Source organism: Bos grunniens, chromosome 13, assembly GCF_055505025.1.
Source record: "Bos grunniens cultivar Pamir isolate PY7600 chromosome 13, Bosgru_T2T1.0, whole genome shotgun sequence".
NCBI classification, from domain to species: Eukaryota; Metazoa; Chordata; class Mammalia; order Artiodactyla; family Bovidae; genus Bos; species Bos grunniens.
Window position 1 is genome coordinate 64508402 of NC_141177.1, and position 19124 is coordinate 64527525.

At 43.6% G+C, this 19124-nt stretch overlaps 1 protein-coding gene across 47 annotated transcripts in view; it reads right to left on the minus strand.

Annotated features, from left to right (window-relative positions):
* Positions 1 to 1709: 1709 nt before the first annotated feature.
* The window catches only part of PARD3 (par-3 family cell polarity regulator), a 579141-nt gene continuing 561726 nt past the window's right edge, over positions 1710 to 19124 (minus strand). For all 47 annotated transcript variants that reach the window (XM_086334618.1, XM_086334607.1, XM_086334597.1 and 44 more), the window contains 2 exons: positions 9958 to 10085; positions 1710 to 3751 (listed from right to left, as the gene is read on the minus strand). In XM_086334618.1, the coding sequence (XP_086190744.1) occupies positions 3355 to 3751; positions 9958 to 10085 (525 nt within the window). In that variant the 3' untranslated portion in view covers positions 1710 to 3354. The remainder of the gene's footprint in view (positions 3752 to 9957; positions 10086 to 19124) is intronic.

A 19124-nucleotide genomic window follows, 5' to 3' on the forward strand; every position in this document is an offset into this window, starting at 1 on the left:
TTGGGATAAGTCACGTGGAGACAGCCTCTGGGGCCTGGCCTCTTCTTCCCTCTGGCCTCTTGTTCAGACTTATGCTGGTGACTCATGGTTCAGACAAGTGGTGGTCAGCAAGCTTTGCTTATTTTCTGCTCATTTTCAGAAAGGGTTTGCAGTAGAACCAAAGGTTCTCACTCAACAAACAAAATTCATTTGGCTTACTGACTCAGAGTTGATAGATTAAAAATAAAAAAAGAATTGATAGATCTGACTTCCTTGACAGAAAACCTGAGAAGCCTGGGTTTATATCTCTTTCCTTTTAGCGAGGCAGCCTGACAGTGGTGGGGTGCATGCACCCCTGAGCTGTTGTTGGTCTACCTGAACCCAGGAAGAGGAGGTGGGTATGATGACTGGGTTATACAGACTATCCATACATTACTTAATGTTGTTTTTATAATGGATAATTACACATACATATTTACAGACTTTCTACAGTCTCAATTGGCTAAGAAGGGTGGTAACAGTGAGACCATCCTTTTTGAAGAACTGTTGAGTGACTGCACTTTGATCCTCAGCTTTGTGGGTGCCTTGAGGTTGACACTCACCCCCATTCAAGACTCAGGACTTCTCCGTGCGAACATGTTCTTCCCCTGGCCCCAGCAAGTCCTTGTGGGATGCCCTGGAGTAGAGGCCAGTCCATTTTTAGACAAGGCGGCATCATAGGCATATCCTCATTTCTGTGCTGACCCATAACCATTCCTCCTCCTCTTCTCCGTGCAGCTCCAATTGTCAGTTCTGATCTACAAATCTCCTGTGATTTGGGCCCCTGTAACATTCACTACTGCCTCTCCTGCTCTGCTTCTCACTGTCAGTTGAGATAAATAATCTGCGAGTTTTGGCATTTGCAGCGGGCCTCCTGGTCAGTGAGAAAATTAACAAATCTATCCATCTTTCTCTCTCCTCCTTTCCCACACCTTGTAGGCATATGAGAACCAAAGACGTGTTATCTATCACCTTGGCTTGCTATACACCTCTCATCACTAATCCTGAGGTGAGAGAATTTGGATTTAGTGTCAAGATGAGGGTAGCTATGACAACTAGCTGATGCTTGGCCCTCCATGGGAGGGTATTTTGAACAGGTCTTTGCAAAGCCTGCCTTTTGGACAGGGACCCACCTGGGGAGCTAGTACCCTTTGTGCCTTCAAAGCACCATACAAATATTAACTAGTGTCCTTCTGGAAGAAAGAGCGAAGTCTCATTGTGTAATTTGGGAAATAAGCACTGGACTAGTTGAAAGTGGGCTTGAATTTGGACTGCTGTCTGAGCTCCTGGTACACATGGCTAGGACTCAGTCAGAACATTTGGCCCGTCTAAATGGTCCATAGAGCAAAGGGCAATGGTGGAACTCTTACTAACACATTGCTCTCTGTCCAATTATTCTTTTATTTATTCTAGTGTATCATCAGCTCCTTCCATTCAGAATTTCCCAGCTACTCTGGGCAGCCCGGGCCTTCCAGTGGACTCATTAATTAGGTCCTTCTCTCTTCCCGGTCCCCTCTCTCCTCAGGTGTTCAAATAAACAATCAATCATCCATTTCCATGTTTGCACAGATAAAGACGTGGAAATTTTCAACTTTCTCTAAATATAAGGGGAAGAAAGATCACATCTGCTAATAGACTTTTGAAAAACCCAGCTAGGAGAGTTTTCACAGGAATACTAGAGAGACACAGAGAACAGGAAGAAATATGCCTTTTATTAGAAGTCTCGTATGTACAGAAAGCTGTTCCTCACAGCACAGGGGAGGCCGTGAGGAAGAGCCGCTGTCGTCAGAGGTCACCACGCTTGCACCGGTCACATCATTTCAACACCGCCACGCTCCGTGAACAAACAGAACCATTACACAGAGATGCAAAAGAGACGCGGGGATGGGGAAGGACCCCTCACATATTTTCTAAAAACAAATGGACACAAAAAATACAATGTGCCAGTAAAAAAAAAATAGGCATATCCGTACATGTCTTTTTTTTTTTTTTCTTTTTGTTAACACACAATATGCTGAGCTTTCATCTCAAGCTCTTTTCACGTCGGGATTCGCAGGCACTTTAGCAATCCAGCCATGGTTTACAACAGGATGTTCAGACCAATAGAGGAGAGGATGGAAACACGGGAGCAACCCGGGTCCTCACGACCCACACATACGTTAACATAGCGACACAAGGGCAATCTTTTGTCACCGCTGTCTGGGGACACCAGAATGTTCTGTGGGATGTGGAATGTCTGTCCTCTTATTTACCTTTTATGTTTCATGGCAGAATTCTCTACAAGAAGCCTGATGGCATCACCAGGCAGGGAGATAGCAGGTGGAGGAATAGACAAACATCGATTCCAATTGACTTTAAAAGCCGGAGACAGCAGGTGAGATTTTGGAATCCCAAAATGAGTGTCTGGCTGATCTTTGTCCCACACTATGCCCTTCTTGCCAACTCATCAAATAAAAACTAATGAAGAGGGCAACTGGAAGGGACTGGGCCAGACGCTCATCCTGGGAGAACTCTTTCTCTAGCTATCGCCCCCTCCATGTCATGACACGCACCGGGCCGGTGGGCGAGCAGCCCCCTGCCCCACCGGGGCTGAAGCCCGTCTCCTATGTTCTCCACGCAGAGCTGTGACGGCTCAACACACGCGTGAGGGAACAGGACTAAACGAGGGTGTTTGTAAATGCAGACAGAATGATCACATCACTGGTAACACTGAGTTATAAGGCAGTTACAAAAGGACCCCCCTGATAACCAGACAGTGTTGGAATATGGCTTAGCTTCTTTTAGACGAAGGAAATTCCCGTTACAAGGAGCTGAGAAAGAAAAGGGAAACCATACTGGTCACAAGGGGTTAAAAATGACTGTGCTGGGAAGTACCACAGAGCCCCAATTTCTGGTGTATGCCACCCACTTTCATCCACCAGAGATGGAGATGTCACTTCGTCTGAGACACTCAAAGGGGATAAAAAAGAGGGATCAACATCACCTGTGACTTCAGGATGATCTGTTGCCACAAGCTGCACAGGGTGGTAACACAAAGCCACGGGGTCTCCCAGGCTGGGCCAGGTTCCCAGTACCCAAGAGATGAGGAGCGTAGGATGCTTTGAACAGGTGATTGTCACATGGCGGGAAATTCTTCCATGAAATAGACATGTGAAACACAGTGGCAAAGACATTAAGGCCTTCCATCAAACTGCCCACACTGCTTAAAGGCACTGATACCAGCAACAGAAATACTCCGTAGTACCACCAGGGTGTTAAAAAAAAAACTCCCGAATACAAGTCTTCGTAGGAAAGTGTCCTTTATTGCATGACACGAAGTGTCCGCTCTCCTCCTGCTCAGGAATAGAAGGGCCTCCCTTTCTCAGGAGTCTGGAGTCTGTTCAGCCTGGCGACCTGAGAAGGTGAGGGGGGCACGTCCTGCCGGAAGGGCCCCTTGGCAGAGATGTGACTGGGGTCCTGGACTTTCTTATATGAATCATAGTTGTTGAGCCCCTCGGGGGCCGGAGGTTGCTTCTTCATCTGCTGCTCTTTCCGCCTCTGCTCCTGGCGGAGCAGCTCCTGGGTCTCCAGCATGACCCTGGCGTTGAAGCCGTGCCCACCCAGATAGCCGTTCCGGGAACCTTGGTAGCTCGAGTACCTGGGGTTCTCCTTGGCACTCTGGAAGCCTTCCCCGGGAGGGTAGTTCTGCTCCCAAGAATCCTGGGAGACAGAGCTGGCATTCTTCCTGCTTTGCCTAGGAAGCAAAGCCCAAGGTGAGTGTGAGTGTTGGGAAAAGGGGAGGGAGGGAGATGAAGGGGAAGAGTCGGGGGTGGTGGGGGGGAGCCAGAATAGCATTTCTATATCTCAACAAACATCACAGTAAGTCCTCTCTATATGAACCTTAAGTCATGAACTTTCAGACAAGCAAGTGCGCATTCGTGTGTCCAATCACGTAAGTTAGTTCCCGTGTCTGGCGTACATTGTCACGTGCATGCATGCTCTGTAAATGGCTGTGCTTTTCTGTACTTTACTGTGCAGTACTGTAGAGTATGGTAGTACAGTATCTTTACTCCAAGCCCAGACATCACTGGAGGTACGCAGACATCACTGGATCGTTTTGTCAAGAGGGTAGATTGAACTGAATCAAGCAAGGAACCAGAACCTGTGCCATCATTGTCAGGCATGAGTGAAACTCCAGCTTGCCCTCCGTCTCCTGTTGCTGATGACCCTTCAGCTCTACCATCTCCCACCTCCTCTCCCTGCTCCAGTCAGTAACGCTTCTTGCCTGTTCATTCCACGCCAGCCCCTGTATGCCAGCTGTTGTACTGGACTATATAGTTTTCAAGGTACTGTACTCTAAGAGTAAAAATGTTTTCTTTATTTTCCGCGTTTGTTGTTTATGTATTATTTTTTGTGATAAGTATTATAAACCTATTCCAGTACAGTACTGTATAGCCGATTGTGTTAGTCAGGTACCTGGGCTAACTTTGTTGGACTTATGAACAAATGGGACTTTCAAACGCACACTCAGAATGGAACTCATTCATATGTTCCCAGTAAGGGGACTTACTATATTGGGCTTCAGCTGATTCTCAGACATTGTGATAGGAGCTGAAGGATGAAAACGTGACTGACTCCGGCAAGCTCAATCTGAGACAAGTCTGCATGAACAATGGCTACACAGGAGAGACAGCAAACAGACTCCACAGCTACTCAGAAACAGGGTCTTCCTTCTGCGTCTGGGCGGGTGTGATCTGTTCCGCTTAGGGTAACAATATATCCTGCAATTGAGACTCATTGGCAGGATGCTCTATAGGGGTATTAGAGATTTGGCAGCTTCCGTACCAGCAATAATTGCTCGCTTTACAACATTACGATTCAATTCTAAACAAGCCAAACAAATATTTTACACAGCTGCCACCCTCATGCCAGAGATGCTAGCTAATATGAAGTACATGGAATGGATTACAATATGACTTCAGTTATGAAAGATTTAAGTCTAGACTCCTCTATGATTAAAAATGCAACAGGCAGTCCCTTAAAGCCACGGCTTTCAAGTTACATATGTCAGCAACTGACAACCTCTGGAATACATGCTCATCAAGATTGCAGAACCTGGGTGTGTGAGGAGTAAGCACCATTCTCTGCCCACAGTATCCTCATCCAAGGCCAGGGTAACTTACTCATATTCTGTCACCCCGAGATGGGGCAATAAGTCAGAGTCCTCTAGAAATTTCAACTTCTTATCCTTTCTGCAATAAAGTTGCACATCATTTTCAGGAAACATTATTGTTTTGAAACATCTTTAATTTACTATCAAGTCTCTAGATGCTTTTATGAATTTACAATAAGATTGGCTATGATAAAGTAAAACAATTTTGTGCCAGAAAGACAGACATGCCCTAATTTTTTCGCCTTGAAAATGGAAGAGAGGGAGCAAGAATTGAGTCATAAAACAAAATATATTGCTTCATTTATCAATAAAAAAATGATTCGGTGACAGTATGTATTGTTCAGCCTTTCACATCAACGCACACATGACGGAGTGTTCAAAAAGGCTCGGGTAGGGGAAAAGTAAGGTCTATGCAGCATTGGGTCTCCCATAGGAATGAAGCCATTTGCATTTCTGAACACTCAGACATGCCATCAATATGGTTTGGGATGAAATCAGCCCATTTTCCATATGACCTAAAATGTAGTCAAGGGTATTCTCAATAAGGAAGATGAACTACTGTTCAGAATCATCTTTGGAAATGACTGTTTTATAATGAATTAAACAGTCTAAAGTATATTCATCCTTGTAATGGGAATCAGGCCCTGGGTACAATCAGCTCAGGCAAGAATCCTTAGATTTGACGGAATAGTTTATTTGCCTAAAGCACTGATTATCTCCACTTAAAGAGTCATAAATTAATCTGCTCAGAGCTGTGAATGATGGAAAGTGCCAGCATGAAACCAAGGGATTTGATATTAATCATGAAACTTTAATTAAAACAACAAACTTGTTGCTGATGTTATAGCAACAACATGGGATTCTTTCATGGGTTAGCTATCAATTTAAGGATAACTGGAGATAAGCTTCTTCAGCCTTGGTCCACGGGGATCCACTAGTCCTGCCCATCCTGGTCCCCAGCTGCACGAAGCCTGAGGCTTTTCTCCACATGGTCATGGACCAGAATCATTCCAGGAAGATAGAGTCTTTTTGTATTAGGACACATTGAAAATTCAATTAACAGTTTGTTTATGGATGGAAATTATGACAATGTGGGAAAAAGAATTTCTTGTAGCTAAAATTTTCTTCAGATTAAGCAGTTTAGAGAGAAGGAAGAAAACCTCCCTGAGGTTTGAAGTAAGACATGTTCATACACACAGATGTGTACACGTGGACACATGTACATACATACACACACTACCTAGGAAAGGAAGCTAGTGTATCAGCAAGCTCTTGATTAAAGAACAGGACAAGAAACGAGCAGGCTGTGGAGAAACACGAGGAAGCAGCAGACAGTAAGCTTCCTCCACTTACTGGAAGATGAGGCATGCAGGCACAGGGAACAGTGGGAGACCAGCTGGGCGTCCCAGGGACATGGATCCAGCCCTGGGTCTGCACGTGCAGCTGGGAGCCTGGGAAGGTTCTCTATTCTGGGCTCAGGTGGCTTCATTAATGCAACAGGCAGAATCTCTAACATCATAGGATTATGGGGAGCAATAAAAGAAATCACATCTGTAAAATGCTCACAAAAGTGTAGCACACAAAGTTCATGGGTGACCAATCAGTGACTTTGCCTCCAATGATTAGGCTCTGAGTTTTGGGGGAGCATCTTTCTGACCAAAGAAGAAAATAAACAAAAAGATTAGCATTTTGTCTTTTGGGATGGAAGGGTTGGTAGAGATCAAGGAGCAAAGAAAGGCACCAAAGACAGACTGGAGAATCTTCACTCAGAGAAGCAACTCACAAACACGTCCTAGAGTGAGAATCAGAAGCAAGCCTTCCATTGTCCCAGGGTGGCTCAAAGGCCACCAATAACCTCGGGAGCAACAAAGCATCATTCCTTCCAGTGATTCTCTTTACGACCAACACACAGGTTTGTTGGGTCCTGGAATGAGCTCACTGGAGATGCCTGAGGCCACCCAAAGCCCACACCCTGGTTTGGCAATAATTGCCTCTTAGTGATTATGTGTGAAGACCACCCTCACATAGAGGACACCCAGAAAAGCCCCCACACCTGAGGAAAGCTGTCAGGCATCACACTGAGGAGGGCACAGGGGGATGAAGACAGACAGACCTGGGCTGACAAGGTGACAAACAGTGGAGACACATAATACATGGGCATGGTGGGGAGACTGAGTCAGGGCATGGAGACACAGCCAGGAAACAAGGAGGGTGAGCAAGAAACCACTGGCGGCAGGAGGAGAGCTGGAGAGGAAACAGACGCCGGGAAAAGGGAAGAAAGCAAAACATCCCCAAAGGGTCTTGAATACACTTTTTTATCAGTGACTATGACCCAACCTACTTCTACTGCTCAGATTTAGAGCTGCCTTTTGGATAGTAGAACTTCTGTGGTAGCTCAGACTATAAAGAACCTGCCTGCAATGCAGGAGACCTGGGTTCGATCCTTGGGTTAGGAAGATCCCCTGGAGAAGGAAATGGCAATCCACTCCAATTTTCTTAACCTGGAGAATTTTATGGACAGAGGAGCCTGGTGGGCTACAGTACATGGGGTTGCATAGAGTCGGACGTGACTGAGCGACCAACACTTTAACACTTTGGATACTAAGGAATAAAGCTAGAAATTTTAAAAAGGATTTTTTTAAAAAGAGAGTAAAACAGAAAAAAGAAAACTAATTTAGGAATTAAAAAAAAAAGTCCACCTCCAGTTAAGAACTGAGTGTTGGGCTGCTCAGGTCTCCTTTCCCCACTGATCTCACATTACCATCTGGCTAGTGTTTCTCGCTGACATTTCACAGTGGAACCTGAATTCAGCCTATAGGTTTCCCTAATCATGGCAAGACTTTACAAACCCCTCTGGCGAGTATATAGCCCTCTAATTCAAACCACCTCATCTAGCGTGCCTGATCCCAAGTCCCATTTGTTTTCTTTTATGCTCCACTTTGCAACTGAACTCTCTCTGTGTGTGTGAAGTCTTTTTGGTATCAAATGCCACAGTGACTTGTTTAGACCAAACTCTGTCAATTGTCCATATCCAAAAGAGCAGAGGTCAAGTGTCTTTGAAAAATATCATATGTCAGAAACTGGGATTTGCTTCCAGTTCATGTGGGTGACAGCCCCCCTCAACCTCCCTCCAGCCTCTAACTGAGTGAGGTGGCTCTGCAAGGAACCAAGCTGTGTGCAAGACCCCAAGTTTCTGATTTCCTCAATCAGAGGTGCACACTGAGGAGTTACGGTTGATCCTTGAACTGTGTGTGTTCGACTGCATGAATCCACTTATACATGGATATTTTCCAATAATGAATACCTCAGGACAACATGTCTGTGCTTGGTTGAATCTGAGGATACAGAGAAGCCATGGATGGAATCAGGGATATATGGAGGGCAGACTACAGTAAGTCCCCTACATACAAACGGGTTCCGTTCTGAGAGCATGTTCGAGTCCAATTTGTTCGTAAGTCCAACAAAGTTAGCCTAGGTACCCAACTAACACAATTGGCCCTATAGTGCTGTACTGGAATAGGCTTATAATACTTTTCACATAAATAATATATAAAAAACAAACACACAAAATAAAGAAATCATTTTAACTCTTACAGTACAGTACCTTGAAAAGGACGGTGGGCAAGCTTCAGTTTCACTCAAGCCTATCGATGATGGAACGCATGTTTGCATCTTTGAAGGCTCACAACTTGAAGATTTGTATGTAGGGGACTTACTGTAAAAGTTACATGCAAATTACCCCCCCCACACACACACACACCTGTACTCTGTAAAAGGAGTGAAGACGGTATAGAGGTCAACCAGCCCGCACACCTAAGCTCACGGCACTCTTTTATAGGGTTTCTACTTTTCTCCTATCCACACAGAATAAAATGGCTGACCAGAAGGGGGCTACAGTTGATCAAAGGGCAAGTTCTGGTTCTTTAGGGAATCATTGACTGACAGCAGTGGTCCCACAGCAGCAAGCCTCAGGTCTATGGAGTCACAGGTGCTTCAGAGGAGACGTGGGAGGGAGGTATGGGGTTGGGTGCAGGAGAGGGTTAGCAGTGGACATGGAGAGGGGTACGCCAGGACGAAAGGATTGGTTTGGAGGACCGATCCTTTGGAAGGTGAGCAGGAGAAACCCGGTGGATGTACTTGCTTCTCTCTTGTCCTCTTCCCGAGGATGGAGCCCCAGGTCTCCTCCCAACTTCCCGCCAGGCCCTCCCACCCCCGTCCCTCCCCTTTCCGAGTCCTAGGCATTTCTCTTCTCACTTCTCACACACTTTATGAGAGCTCTTCCCCATCCCTTAAAAAATAACCTCAAACGCAACTAAAATACAGGAAGCCAAACATTTGGCCAAGAAGACCACAGCCCCTTGAGCTTTTATACTAGTTACACCTGTCCTTCTGGAGAACTCTAGATTTACAAGGTCCATTTATGCTAGTTACCACTGAGCCGTGCAAAGTAAAAGTTCTGTTTCCATTTCTCAACGGAGGAATCTGTCTCCGGCCCCGCGGGAGGTCGCAGAACAAACACCAGATCCCAGGTCTGACCCCTAAGCCCCGTCCTTGCGGGGAACAGGCCACTTCACTTTCCAGGAGGGAGCTGCCAGCTAGGGATGCTGGCATCTCCTGAAACACCTTCCTGCCTGGTCCCCCTGCCAGGCAATGGTCTGGCCAAGTAAGCCACGGTTCCCACCGTCTATGAGCGGTTCCTTGGAGGTGGAAAAGCCAGTGCATTGGGAAGGAGGGATTTCCCAAGGGACAGGGACAGGGCGTGGGGGCTGGGGGTGTGTGGCGCGTACCGGGGCAGCGAGCTGTACTGGCGCTGGGCCTGCTGGAAGCTCTCGCGCTCCTCCTGCCGCTGCCGTTGCATCTGCACCTCCACCGACACCGAGTGTCGCCCGCTCTGCGCTGACGGCCTGGAGTTGGGCTGCAGGAGAGAAGGCAACACAGGTCACGGGAAAGGAACTCTGAATAGCACAGGACTCGGTGACTATTTCAGTTCTGAGACTGACATAGAAACAATATGTGACTTCCGTGAGTTTTTTAAAAATCAAGTGCAGCTTTCTCAAGAGGCAGCTTTTTGGTCTTGTGAGCCACAAGCACCCCATCACCCTAAATTTTAATTACAGCCTTAGAATGGTTTAAAATTGAGAGATCCACCTTTCTAGTCTGCCTAGTGAGGCTTGGTAAATACAGACATTAGACACTAGTTTACATCCCTTGTATAGACAGCAAATATAGGGGAACAATCCTGCTTGGAAGACTAGGATAGTTTGTGGGAAGCTTCTGCACAGTACAGGGAGCACAGCTCGATGCTCTGTGATGACCTGGAGGGGTAGGATGAGGTGGGGAAGGGAGCCAAGAGGGAGGGGATGCAAGTATACACATAGCTGATTCACTTCCTTGTACCGCAGAAACTAATACATTGTAAAGCAACTATAGCCCAGTTTCAAAAGTGCCAAAAACATAAAAATTTGCTTCAATAATTCACAACAGTGGGAAAGTCCCAGGCTGTACACTGGAAGGTTGGCCATGCTGGTGAAGCTTTCAGTAATTATGCATCTTAGTATAGCAGTAGGATGCAATGTAGCTGACCTTCCTTTTGTTAAAGAATGACAGTTACATTTTGAACTGAGATTAGCTGAAACTGGCCACAGTTCACCATATACAGGTCTTCTTATCCACCGTGGCAGCCACATGCAAACAGAACAGCTTATCCAAAGAATAAACCTGCAAGCTAATACCTCCTGGAACTGGTTGTGAAATAATACACTTTGCCTTAGTTATTAAGAAATGGCATTTTTACCCAGGTTAATTATACGCTACAGAGAAACAGTCAATCCTTCTGGCTAGACGCTTCATGCAGCAGGTTGTCTGCTGACAGCTGCCGCTGACCGAATCCAGATACTGGGGGAGTGTGTGGTGCTGGGCCACCATGCGTGCTTTAGCTTCTACCAATGGCTTGGAGCTCACCTTTACGATGGTGCGTTTTGAAAGCAGCTCCACTCTAAACAGGCAACGATGCCTGTAACTTTACCAACACCCGACAAAGGTTGATCATAACCATCAATGGCACGCACTCTTAAGTGACCCTTTTTGGCACTCGCCAGCCTCTGTCCCCTTTGTGTTATGCAACACTGTGCAATAGATTTATTTCAAACAAAGAATGTCTGTGACAAACAAGTTATTGATTTTTTTTTTTAGAGCTGAAAGCCAATAGCAGACTTGGACTCAATAATCACTTTCTAAAATAATATGAGTCTCAGCACTCATTTGGAGCCTGGAAAGATAACATGTAGGCTTGTTCCTTAAAGAGTGGTTCCTCTGGTGGCTTTTGTGCAAAGAGAAAGGCAGTAACCTCTATTGTCCCCTTTCTGCCTGGCCAGCATATCCCATTTGTTGGTAAGCAATAATGAAGCAATATGCAGGACAAAATTTCAAAGCATATGGGCGTCGTCAGCGAACATATTAAAAATATCCCGATACAAAAATAATATGTGAAGAGATTAGACTTTACGATACCCCAGTCTCTACTAGTGGATGTTTATGACCACACACATTGGAACAAATGTGTGTTCGGAGACCCACTCCACAACACGGTTCAAATAACATCCGTGGTGCCTTCAGTAAAGAAAACATGTTGCCGAATGAGTTCTGCTTATGCAAACAAAGCATGAAGCAATTGTTCGTCAACAACATTAAGGAGACAAACAGTTTCTTCCGTGACCCTGGATGAGGCTGGCCCAGAACAGCGCTGGGGTGATCTGTTGTTGGTGGGGAGCCCGGGGAAGGGCCAGTGGACAGGAAAAGCGAAGCAAGAAAAAATGCCTTCAAAAAGAACCCCATTTTCGTTTCCTTTACACTCAGTCTAAGCTACACACATGTGTCAAACAGTCTTGAAAGACCTGGCATTCTGCTGCAAGATTTACTAACCAGCTTTTCAAGCTCATGCTGTTCTATGACATGCTGCTTGTGGAGTTGTGAAAAGAAAATGCAAGGTCTTGTAGAAATTTCAGGTGTATTTTTAAGTTGCTTCTCCCAGAGGCCTGAAAATTTGATATTGATGGAGGGAAGAAAAAAAGTTGAAGGGCTTTTGTTTCCTCCACTGTGTGTTTTCTGGGACTGTTCACCTCCAGCCTTATCAGTGGCATATCTCAGTGCATCTGGATGAATCCCAGTAATGAAATTATCATCGAGTGGTATCTGAAAACTTAGAATGAGGGAAGGAGTCTGGAATCAGCAAACTGACAGATTTCATTGTTTGCTTCATTCTGATGAAATACACACCCCAGCCTTGCTATTAATATTTTACTCTCTCTTTTCAGAGTGTGCGAAAGAATAGGTTATTAGAAAGAATCCCCCTTATCTTTAGGATGAAACTTGACTGGGCCACAGATATCCAGGGAGATTGTGTGCATGATGGACCCAGAGCAACAGCAAAAGAAGTTTGTCCTGGCCTGTTCTCTACTTGGGCTGCATCAAAAATAATCGGATTCATGATTTCAATGAAGAGCTCATAAAAATGTGAATTGTGGAAACAGTATTACCACCAGGAACCCTGACTTTAAGACACTGGGGTTTTGTGGTTTCCATCCCAATGGCAGAAATAGAACGAAACGGCAGAAATAGAAATATCTAGAGTCCAAAATCACAAAAATAAAGACAGAAATGAAGAAAGAGATCATGTGTAACCCCAGAGAGAAGGGCATGTTTTCAGATAAAACAGTAACAGCAACTACAGTGACCAAGTAGCATCTATATGGGGAAACATACAGGCAAAGCATAATGGTAATGATTCTAGAGATTCACCAGATAACAAGACGGCAGCTCTGTTTTAAGAGAGCAAATTATAAATAACCCTGGCCTTGTTTGTGATGAAACTGGTGACAAGAAATGACCTTTTAAGGAAAAAAAATAGCCAAGGTTGCCACGGCCATAATAATGACAGGGGTTGTAAGACAGAAGTAAATACATGATTATCTCTTACACAATATGCTGGAAAACCACAGATACGTGACTCTCTTCACGGCTTATGTTTAAAAACCACCAGTCAAGGCTATGCAGGTTGCTTTTGTAAATGAGCTGCAAAGTACTAGTGTTTATCATGATTACGAAGAGATTTTACTATTTATATTATATTTAAAAATTACATAAAACTTTGAAAGTTCCACAATTTTGGTATTACTCACTAGTGTAGAACAAAATGTGAAAATCTCTTCTGTGTACTATTTCAGTAAATCAAGAAATGCTTCAGCATTAAGTAAAATCATCCTTATTTTTCCAAATTAAAAAAGACAATACATAAAAATAAAAATACAAAGCCCAAACTGTTAATATACTAAAGAAAAAACAAATATACACCCTACAAGTTTCAGAACTGATTAGAACTAGGTGATATTATAAGACTTTTAGAGCTTCATGTAAAAATGTGCCTCATGAATAAAATACATTAGTTCTATTAACATTTACATAAAGCATTTAACAATTTTAAATACACTAATTTTTCTTCTTATAGATAAGAAAAAGCATGTAAGAATATGTGTGTGTTCTTTTGTATGTGTTCACACATATATGTAATAGTCTTATAAGTGATTATTTGGGGTGGGTTTTCTACTTAAACTATGAATAACAAAATTTTCAGCTCTGTAATGACCTAGAGGGATAGATGTGGGGAGGTGGGAGGGAATATGTGTATACATATAGCTGATTCATGTTATTGTACAGCAGATACTAACACAACATTGTAAAGCAATTATACTTCAATTAAAATTTTTTTTTCAAATTTTCACATATGTCCAGGGCATGTAGAGAAAGCAAAAATAAAATACAAAAAGTCTGTGTGCTTTAGATGAAAACCTGTGATGAAGATGCTGACAATGAAGATGACAATAATAACACAAAGAACAACGATATCCCTTGAGATTTAAAGTTCTCATTTTAGTGATTCAAATATACTGTGAACCTAGTATGAATTCCATGTTCTGATAACAAAAGGTCACGGAATCATGTTAAGGGTGTAAGTTTTTGACTCTGTTTAAAAGTGGCCATTGCTAACACTGGTAAATGATTTTCTATTGTGGGCTTAATTGCCAACTTCTAATCCAAACAAAGTTAACTTCTGTCTCTGGATCCTGTCCTCCCAGCCCTCCTCCCCTCTACCCATCACACACTGTACTGACACAGCTATCGATTGAACTCTGTGGGCTCTGAATGTTGAAAAGCTTAATTGCTACTAATGATGTGAGTAATGGTTGAAAAATGGCAGTGCATACCAATTTCCCTCATCAAGATTTTATAAATATGTGTTTTGGTCTTAACACACTATTTGTCTTCTTCTCATCTTTCCCAACCAGGGCTAGGATCTGGTTTCCCGTCGGAATCAGCAGATAGGTTGAAAATAAAGGAGCAGCCCTCCAGCGTCGCTGATGAGAGGCAGGCAGCCTCATGCACTTCACCACCAGAGGGCTCCTTGGGTATAACAGCCCTCAGGTCATGGGACTCCAAGAAACAGGGCTGCTCTACAGCAGCACAGGGACACCCTTACACGACTCCAGGGCACCCCTTTGCTGCTAGAATGGCTCCCTCCAGGTGGATTTCCAAGGGAGGTGATGGCCACCCAATGTGAACTGGAGTCAAACTCCACACAGTAAGGCTATCAACTAAGAAGGCATTTCCTGAGTCCAGGCATGGAGGCCTGCTAGGAGGGGATCACAGCAGATGCCTTTAAGTCTTAAGAAAGAGGAAGACAAAAAGAGAACCATCATTTCCTCAAACTCCCCTGGTCCAGGGAAGGCAGTCTAGGGGTGTAGGATGGCTGTGCAGTCTGACCAACCCTCTAATTGAAGCAGGTGAGACACTAAGTGGTAAGAGGAGCCAATAAAAGCCCACGGTAGGGGCGGCCCTGATGGTCCAGTGACTAAGACTCTGTGCACCCAATACACAGGTCCTGGATTCAATCTCCGGTCAGGGAACTAGACCCCACATGCCTTAACTAAAGACCCTGCATGCTGCAACAAAGATCGAAGATCCCAAGTGCTGCAACTAAGACCCGGCATGGCCAAGTAAATAAATAAACATGTAAAATAAAAAATTTTGTTCTTTAAAAACAAAAGTCCAAAGTGGGAAAATGGAGAAAGGAGCAGGTTTGGTTTTGTTTAAGGACAGACAGCTAGGAAGCAAGCTTGGGGGAGAAGAGGATTTTCACATTGTGGAGGATCAATTTTCTATCTGAAGGACTAAACTACTTTCAGTCCCTACCCACCCAGGATGGAAGGGATTTAGCAGTAGAGCTATTAAAGGCTCCATTATCCCATCCATCAGCCGTCTCAGTCAGTGAGTCTGCTGTGGGCAACAGTCAGGTATCTGCAAAGTTTTAACAGCATACTGTACTTAGGTCTGCAGTCTGCAATTCAATTCTTTTAAAAGCAACACACTGAGTCCTGTCCATATCTGAGCTCTGGGATGATAACCCTAACCTCAGCTATTGTGCCATTATCTTAACAAAGATTTAAAGCAACTTGCTGCTTTATTTATGCTGCACCTGGCACTTGGTGGGGAAGAAGTTGCTTTTCCTGCTTCTTCTTCTTTTACTCAACTTGGGAGATAACTCACTTCAATTATGGAGCTAAGGAAATTTTCTAGGCCTCTGCTCATCTAAAGACCTTTTGTGCCAAAAATCAGCTTCCTCCAGCCCAAATGTTATTTTGAACAAAAGCCCGGGAACAGGTGCATTCTGTGTGGCCAGAGTCAAGAGAACATTCTGAAAAATGGAAGGGTTAAAAAGGACCACTTGGGGGGATTTTCTGTAGCAACTCTCTCTGTGTGTGAAGTCATTGGCTTGGGTATTTTTCTGTATGATACATCTGACTGCACTGCACATGTGGGCATTTCCAACAAGCAGGACAACTTCAGCTAACATGGTCTAAGTTGTACCCACAGCTTGAAGATATGCTTGTGGTTCCTTAACACTAAAATGATTTCAAACCGTTCCAGTAGGTGAGATCATGGTCTCATCTTTTCCAAATACAGTGATCTTTCAAGGTCAGAATATATATGAGAAGAGAATAAACAGTCCAAGATACTCAAAACTCTTTTTGTAAAACAGATAATAAAAACCATAGACCACGCTACATTCTGAACAACTGAGCAGCTCTTCCTAAGGCAAGAGTGAGAATTGACATGAAAATTAACACACTACATAGAATTACAGTCACTTGAAGCTCATTTACATGATCTGTAGAATGGGGAGTACCCAGCAAGATCTCAGCTGTTTGAAAATGAAAAAATAAATAGATAAAAAGTCAACTTTTGACCCACAATTTAGGAAATTATTCCATTCCCAAGGTAATCAGCCTGTCCTCCAAATAACTCCCTGCTCAATAGGAAAAGATCCTACAAGTCAAGTGGTCCATCTGAAGTTGCTATGGTGTTTTGATACACAAATTATTTTGACACACAATAATTTGGCCTGTGAACTTCAGTAGTTGAGTTTCCTAATGTATAAGATAGTCTCAGATTTCCAACATGATTGCTCATATTCAATAGATAACATAGAAATATATGCCAAAATGTTCATGTCCTACATTAAAAAGAAAACTTAGAAAGACATCAAATGGATACCAAATTGTTGCCACATCTCTCAGTACACAACTTTTAGAGCTGAGGAGTAGGAAGTGCTCATTTTGCTTCCAACAAACCTGTAGAGCTTGCATGTGGACATGATGTTACTATCCGGAAATAATTCCAATTAATCTTAGGTCCCAAAGATGGTTTCCTCTGTTTCTCAAAGTTATATATTTGAAATATCTTTCAACTTAAAAGATGTGTTCTCTCAAGCTTTTTGTGCACACCCACAACCAATTTGGGTGTGGTTCCTTTGTCTTCAAACGTCCCCGCTTTTCCCTATCAAGACTGCACGCAGCATTCCTTCTTTCGTATCAGCTTGATTCTAGGATTCTAAGGGCTTGCTTTCTTTGTTTTTCCTAGCCAAACACAATAATAAACAGAAACATAATGAACACTCAAGAAATTTGATGAGTTAAATAATTAATTTTAGAATGAAACATGCTGCTTGGAAATTCACAGACCCAGGTAAAGTAAAATGGCACAACGCTGCCCCTGCTGGGCTGGAGCTCTATAGAGCTGGGGGTGAGAACCATTTTCATATGCCTATCCCTTCGGGTTGCACTGGCCTCATTCTTCCTTTCAGCACCTTTGTGAAAATATACATAGTTAAGGATGTTTATCCCACAACACAAAGAGGTCTGCTTTAAGAAGCCTAACAGGACTAGGTTGAGTCATTAACCCAAACAATAGAAGTAAATGAACATAACTCCATCCTGTTGCTACATGGGAATGACTCATTTTACTTACCATTTAGGAAAATAAACTACATATTATTAATAGTGATGTTGCAGAGGACAATTAGATTTTCATAGGTATTTACGTGTTTTATAACCTCTCAAAGTCGGCTACCATTGATTTCTTCCAGGATGCAGTTCTCATATTGTCTCTTCTAAGGCCCCTGTCTTTCTCACCTGAGCCAAGGTGAAGTCCTTCAAACTGGGATGACTTCTCCAATTTTCCCTTCTTTCATTTACAAAATGAACCTTCCACAAACTCCAACTTGATCACCAAATTCCAGATAATAATGTCTATGGGTTTCTGGCTTTGTGTGGAATGTACTAACCATGCTGGATTTTAGGTCCAAAGAGGACCTCAGCAGTGATCTAAACTCTGGAGCAGGGCTTCTCATAGGTGGTCCACGGACCACACTTGGAGAAGCTCTGGACCATGGCTGCAGTCACCTGGGTCCACGGAGACCTCTGTATGCAACCGAGGAGCTCTACTGATTTCTGCTTTACATACCCAGCTTCCTTTTAAATGTTTATTCTAACAAAAAGTTTAGTAACTGACACTCATCAGCTACGCTAATCCCCTTGGTTTACAAATAAGAAAACTGATGCCCGGAGAAAAAAAATTATTTTCTGACCTGGCTAGTGGGCCAGCATTCTGTTCTGATACCATCTGTGTTCAGACTTTCCAACTAGCATGGAAAGCTCCTACCATCTTCCCATGTTCGTCTCTCCTTCCCTACAATATGATCACACTTAGTTCTATGTCAGCCTTTTCTCATTCTCCCTTCTCATTCTCCCAAATATTGAATGTAATCATATTCCCAACACAGTGAACTGAACTCATTCATTTTTGGGACCCTAATCACTCCTCCGCTTTAGGAATTTACATGCATGGATGGGACACCTTTGATCCCAACACCATCCAGATGTTCCAAGACTCCGAAAACTCACTCTTTTGACCACAGACTCCTAGGCTTCATAATCCTAGACTGCTGATACCCCAACCCCACTCCAGCATCCTCTCGGGCTATCAGGGCAACACCTCCCTGAGCTGCACTGACCACCTGCCCAGACAGGGCAGTGCTTCACCAGCATCCTCCCCAGGCTCGCCTTCCTTGACTTTCTGCCATGTCTATCTTGCCATTCCTCATCATGGAATTAATCTAAAAAGTTATTTTGCTAAATGACAAGGTCCTACTATATTGAACTCTATTCAATATCCTGTGATAAACCATAATGGAAAAGAATGTGAAAAGAATCTATGAGTAAAACTGAATCATTTGCTGTACAGCAGAAATGAACACAACACTGTAAATCAACTCTACTTCAATAAAATAAATTAAAAATAATTATTTTTCTATTCCCAGCCCTTAAAGTGTTGTTGGCTATGATCCCACCACCATGTGGACTACACTTAACTAATACATTACTTCAGCTAGATGTTCCTGCCTCCAGCAGCCTATTTACTCATTTCTAATTGACTCTCTCCCTCAAGTTTTCAAAGAGTCTTCACAATTCCCATCATCTTTAACCCCCAAATCTGCTTCAACACCTCCCATCCGCACATGGGCTATCATCTCTAAGACAAAACACAAGATCAGAGCTCAAGT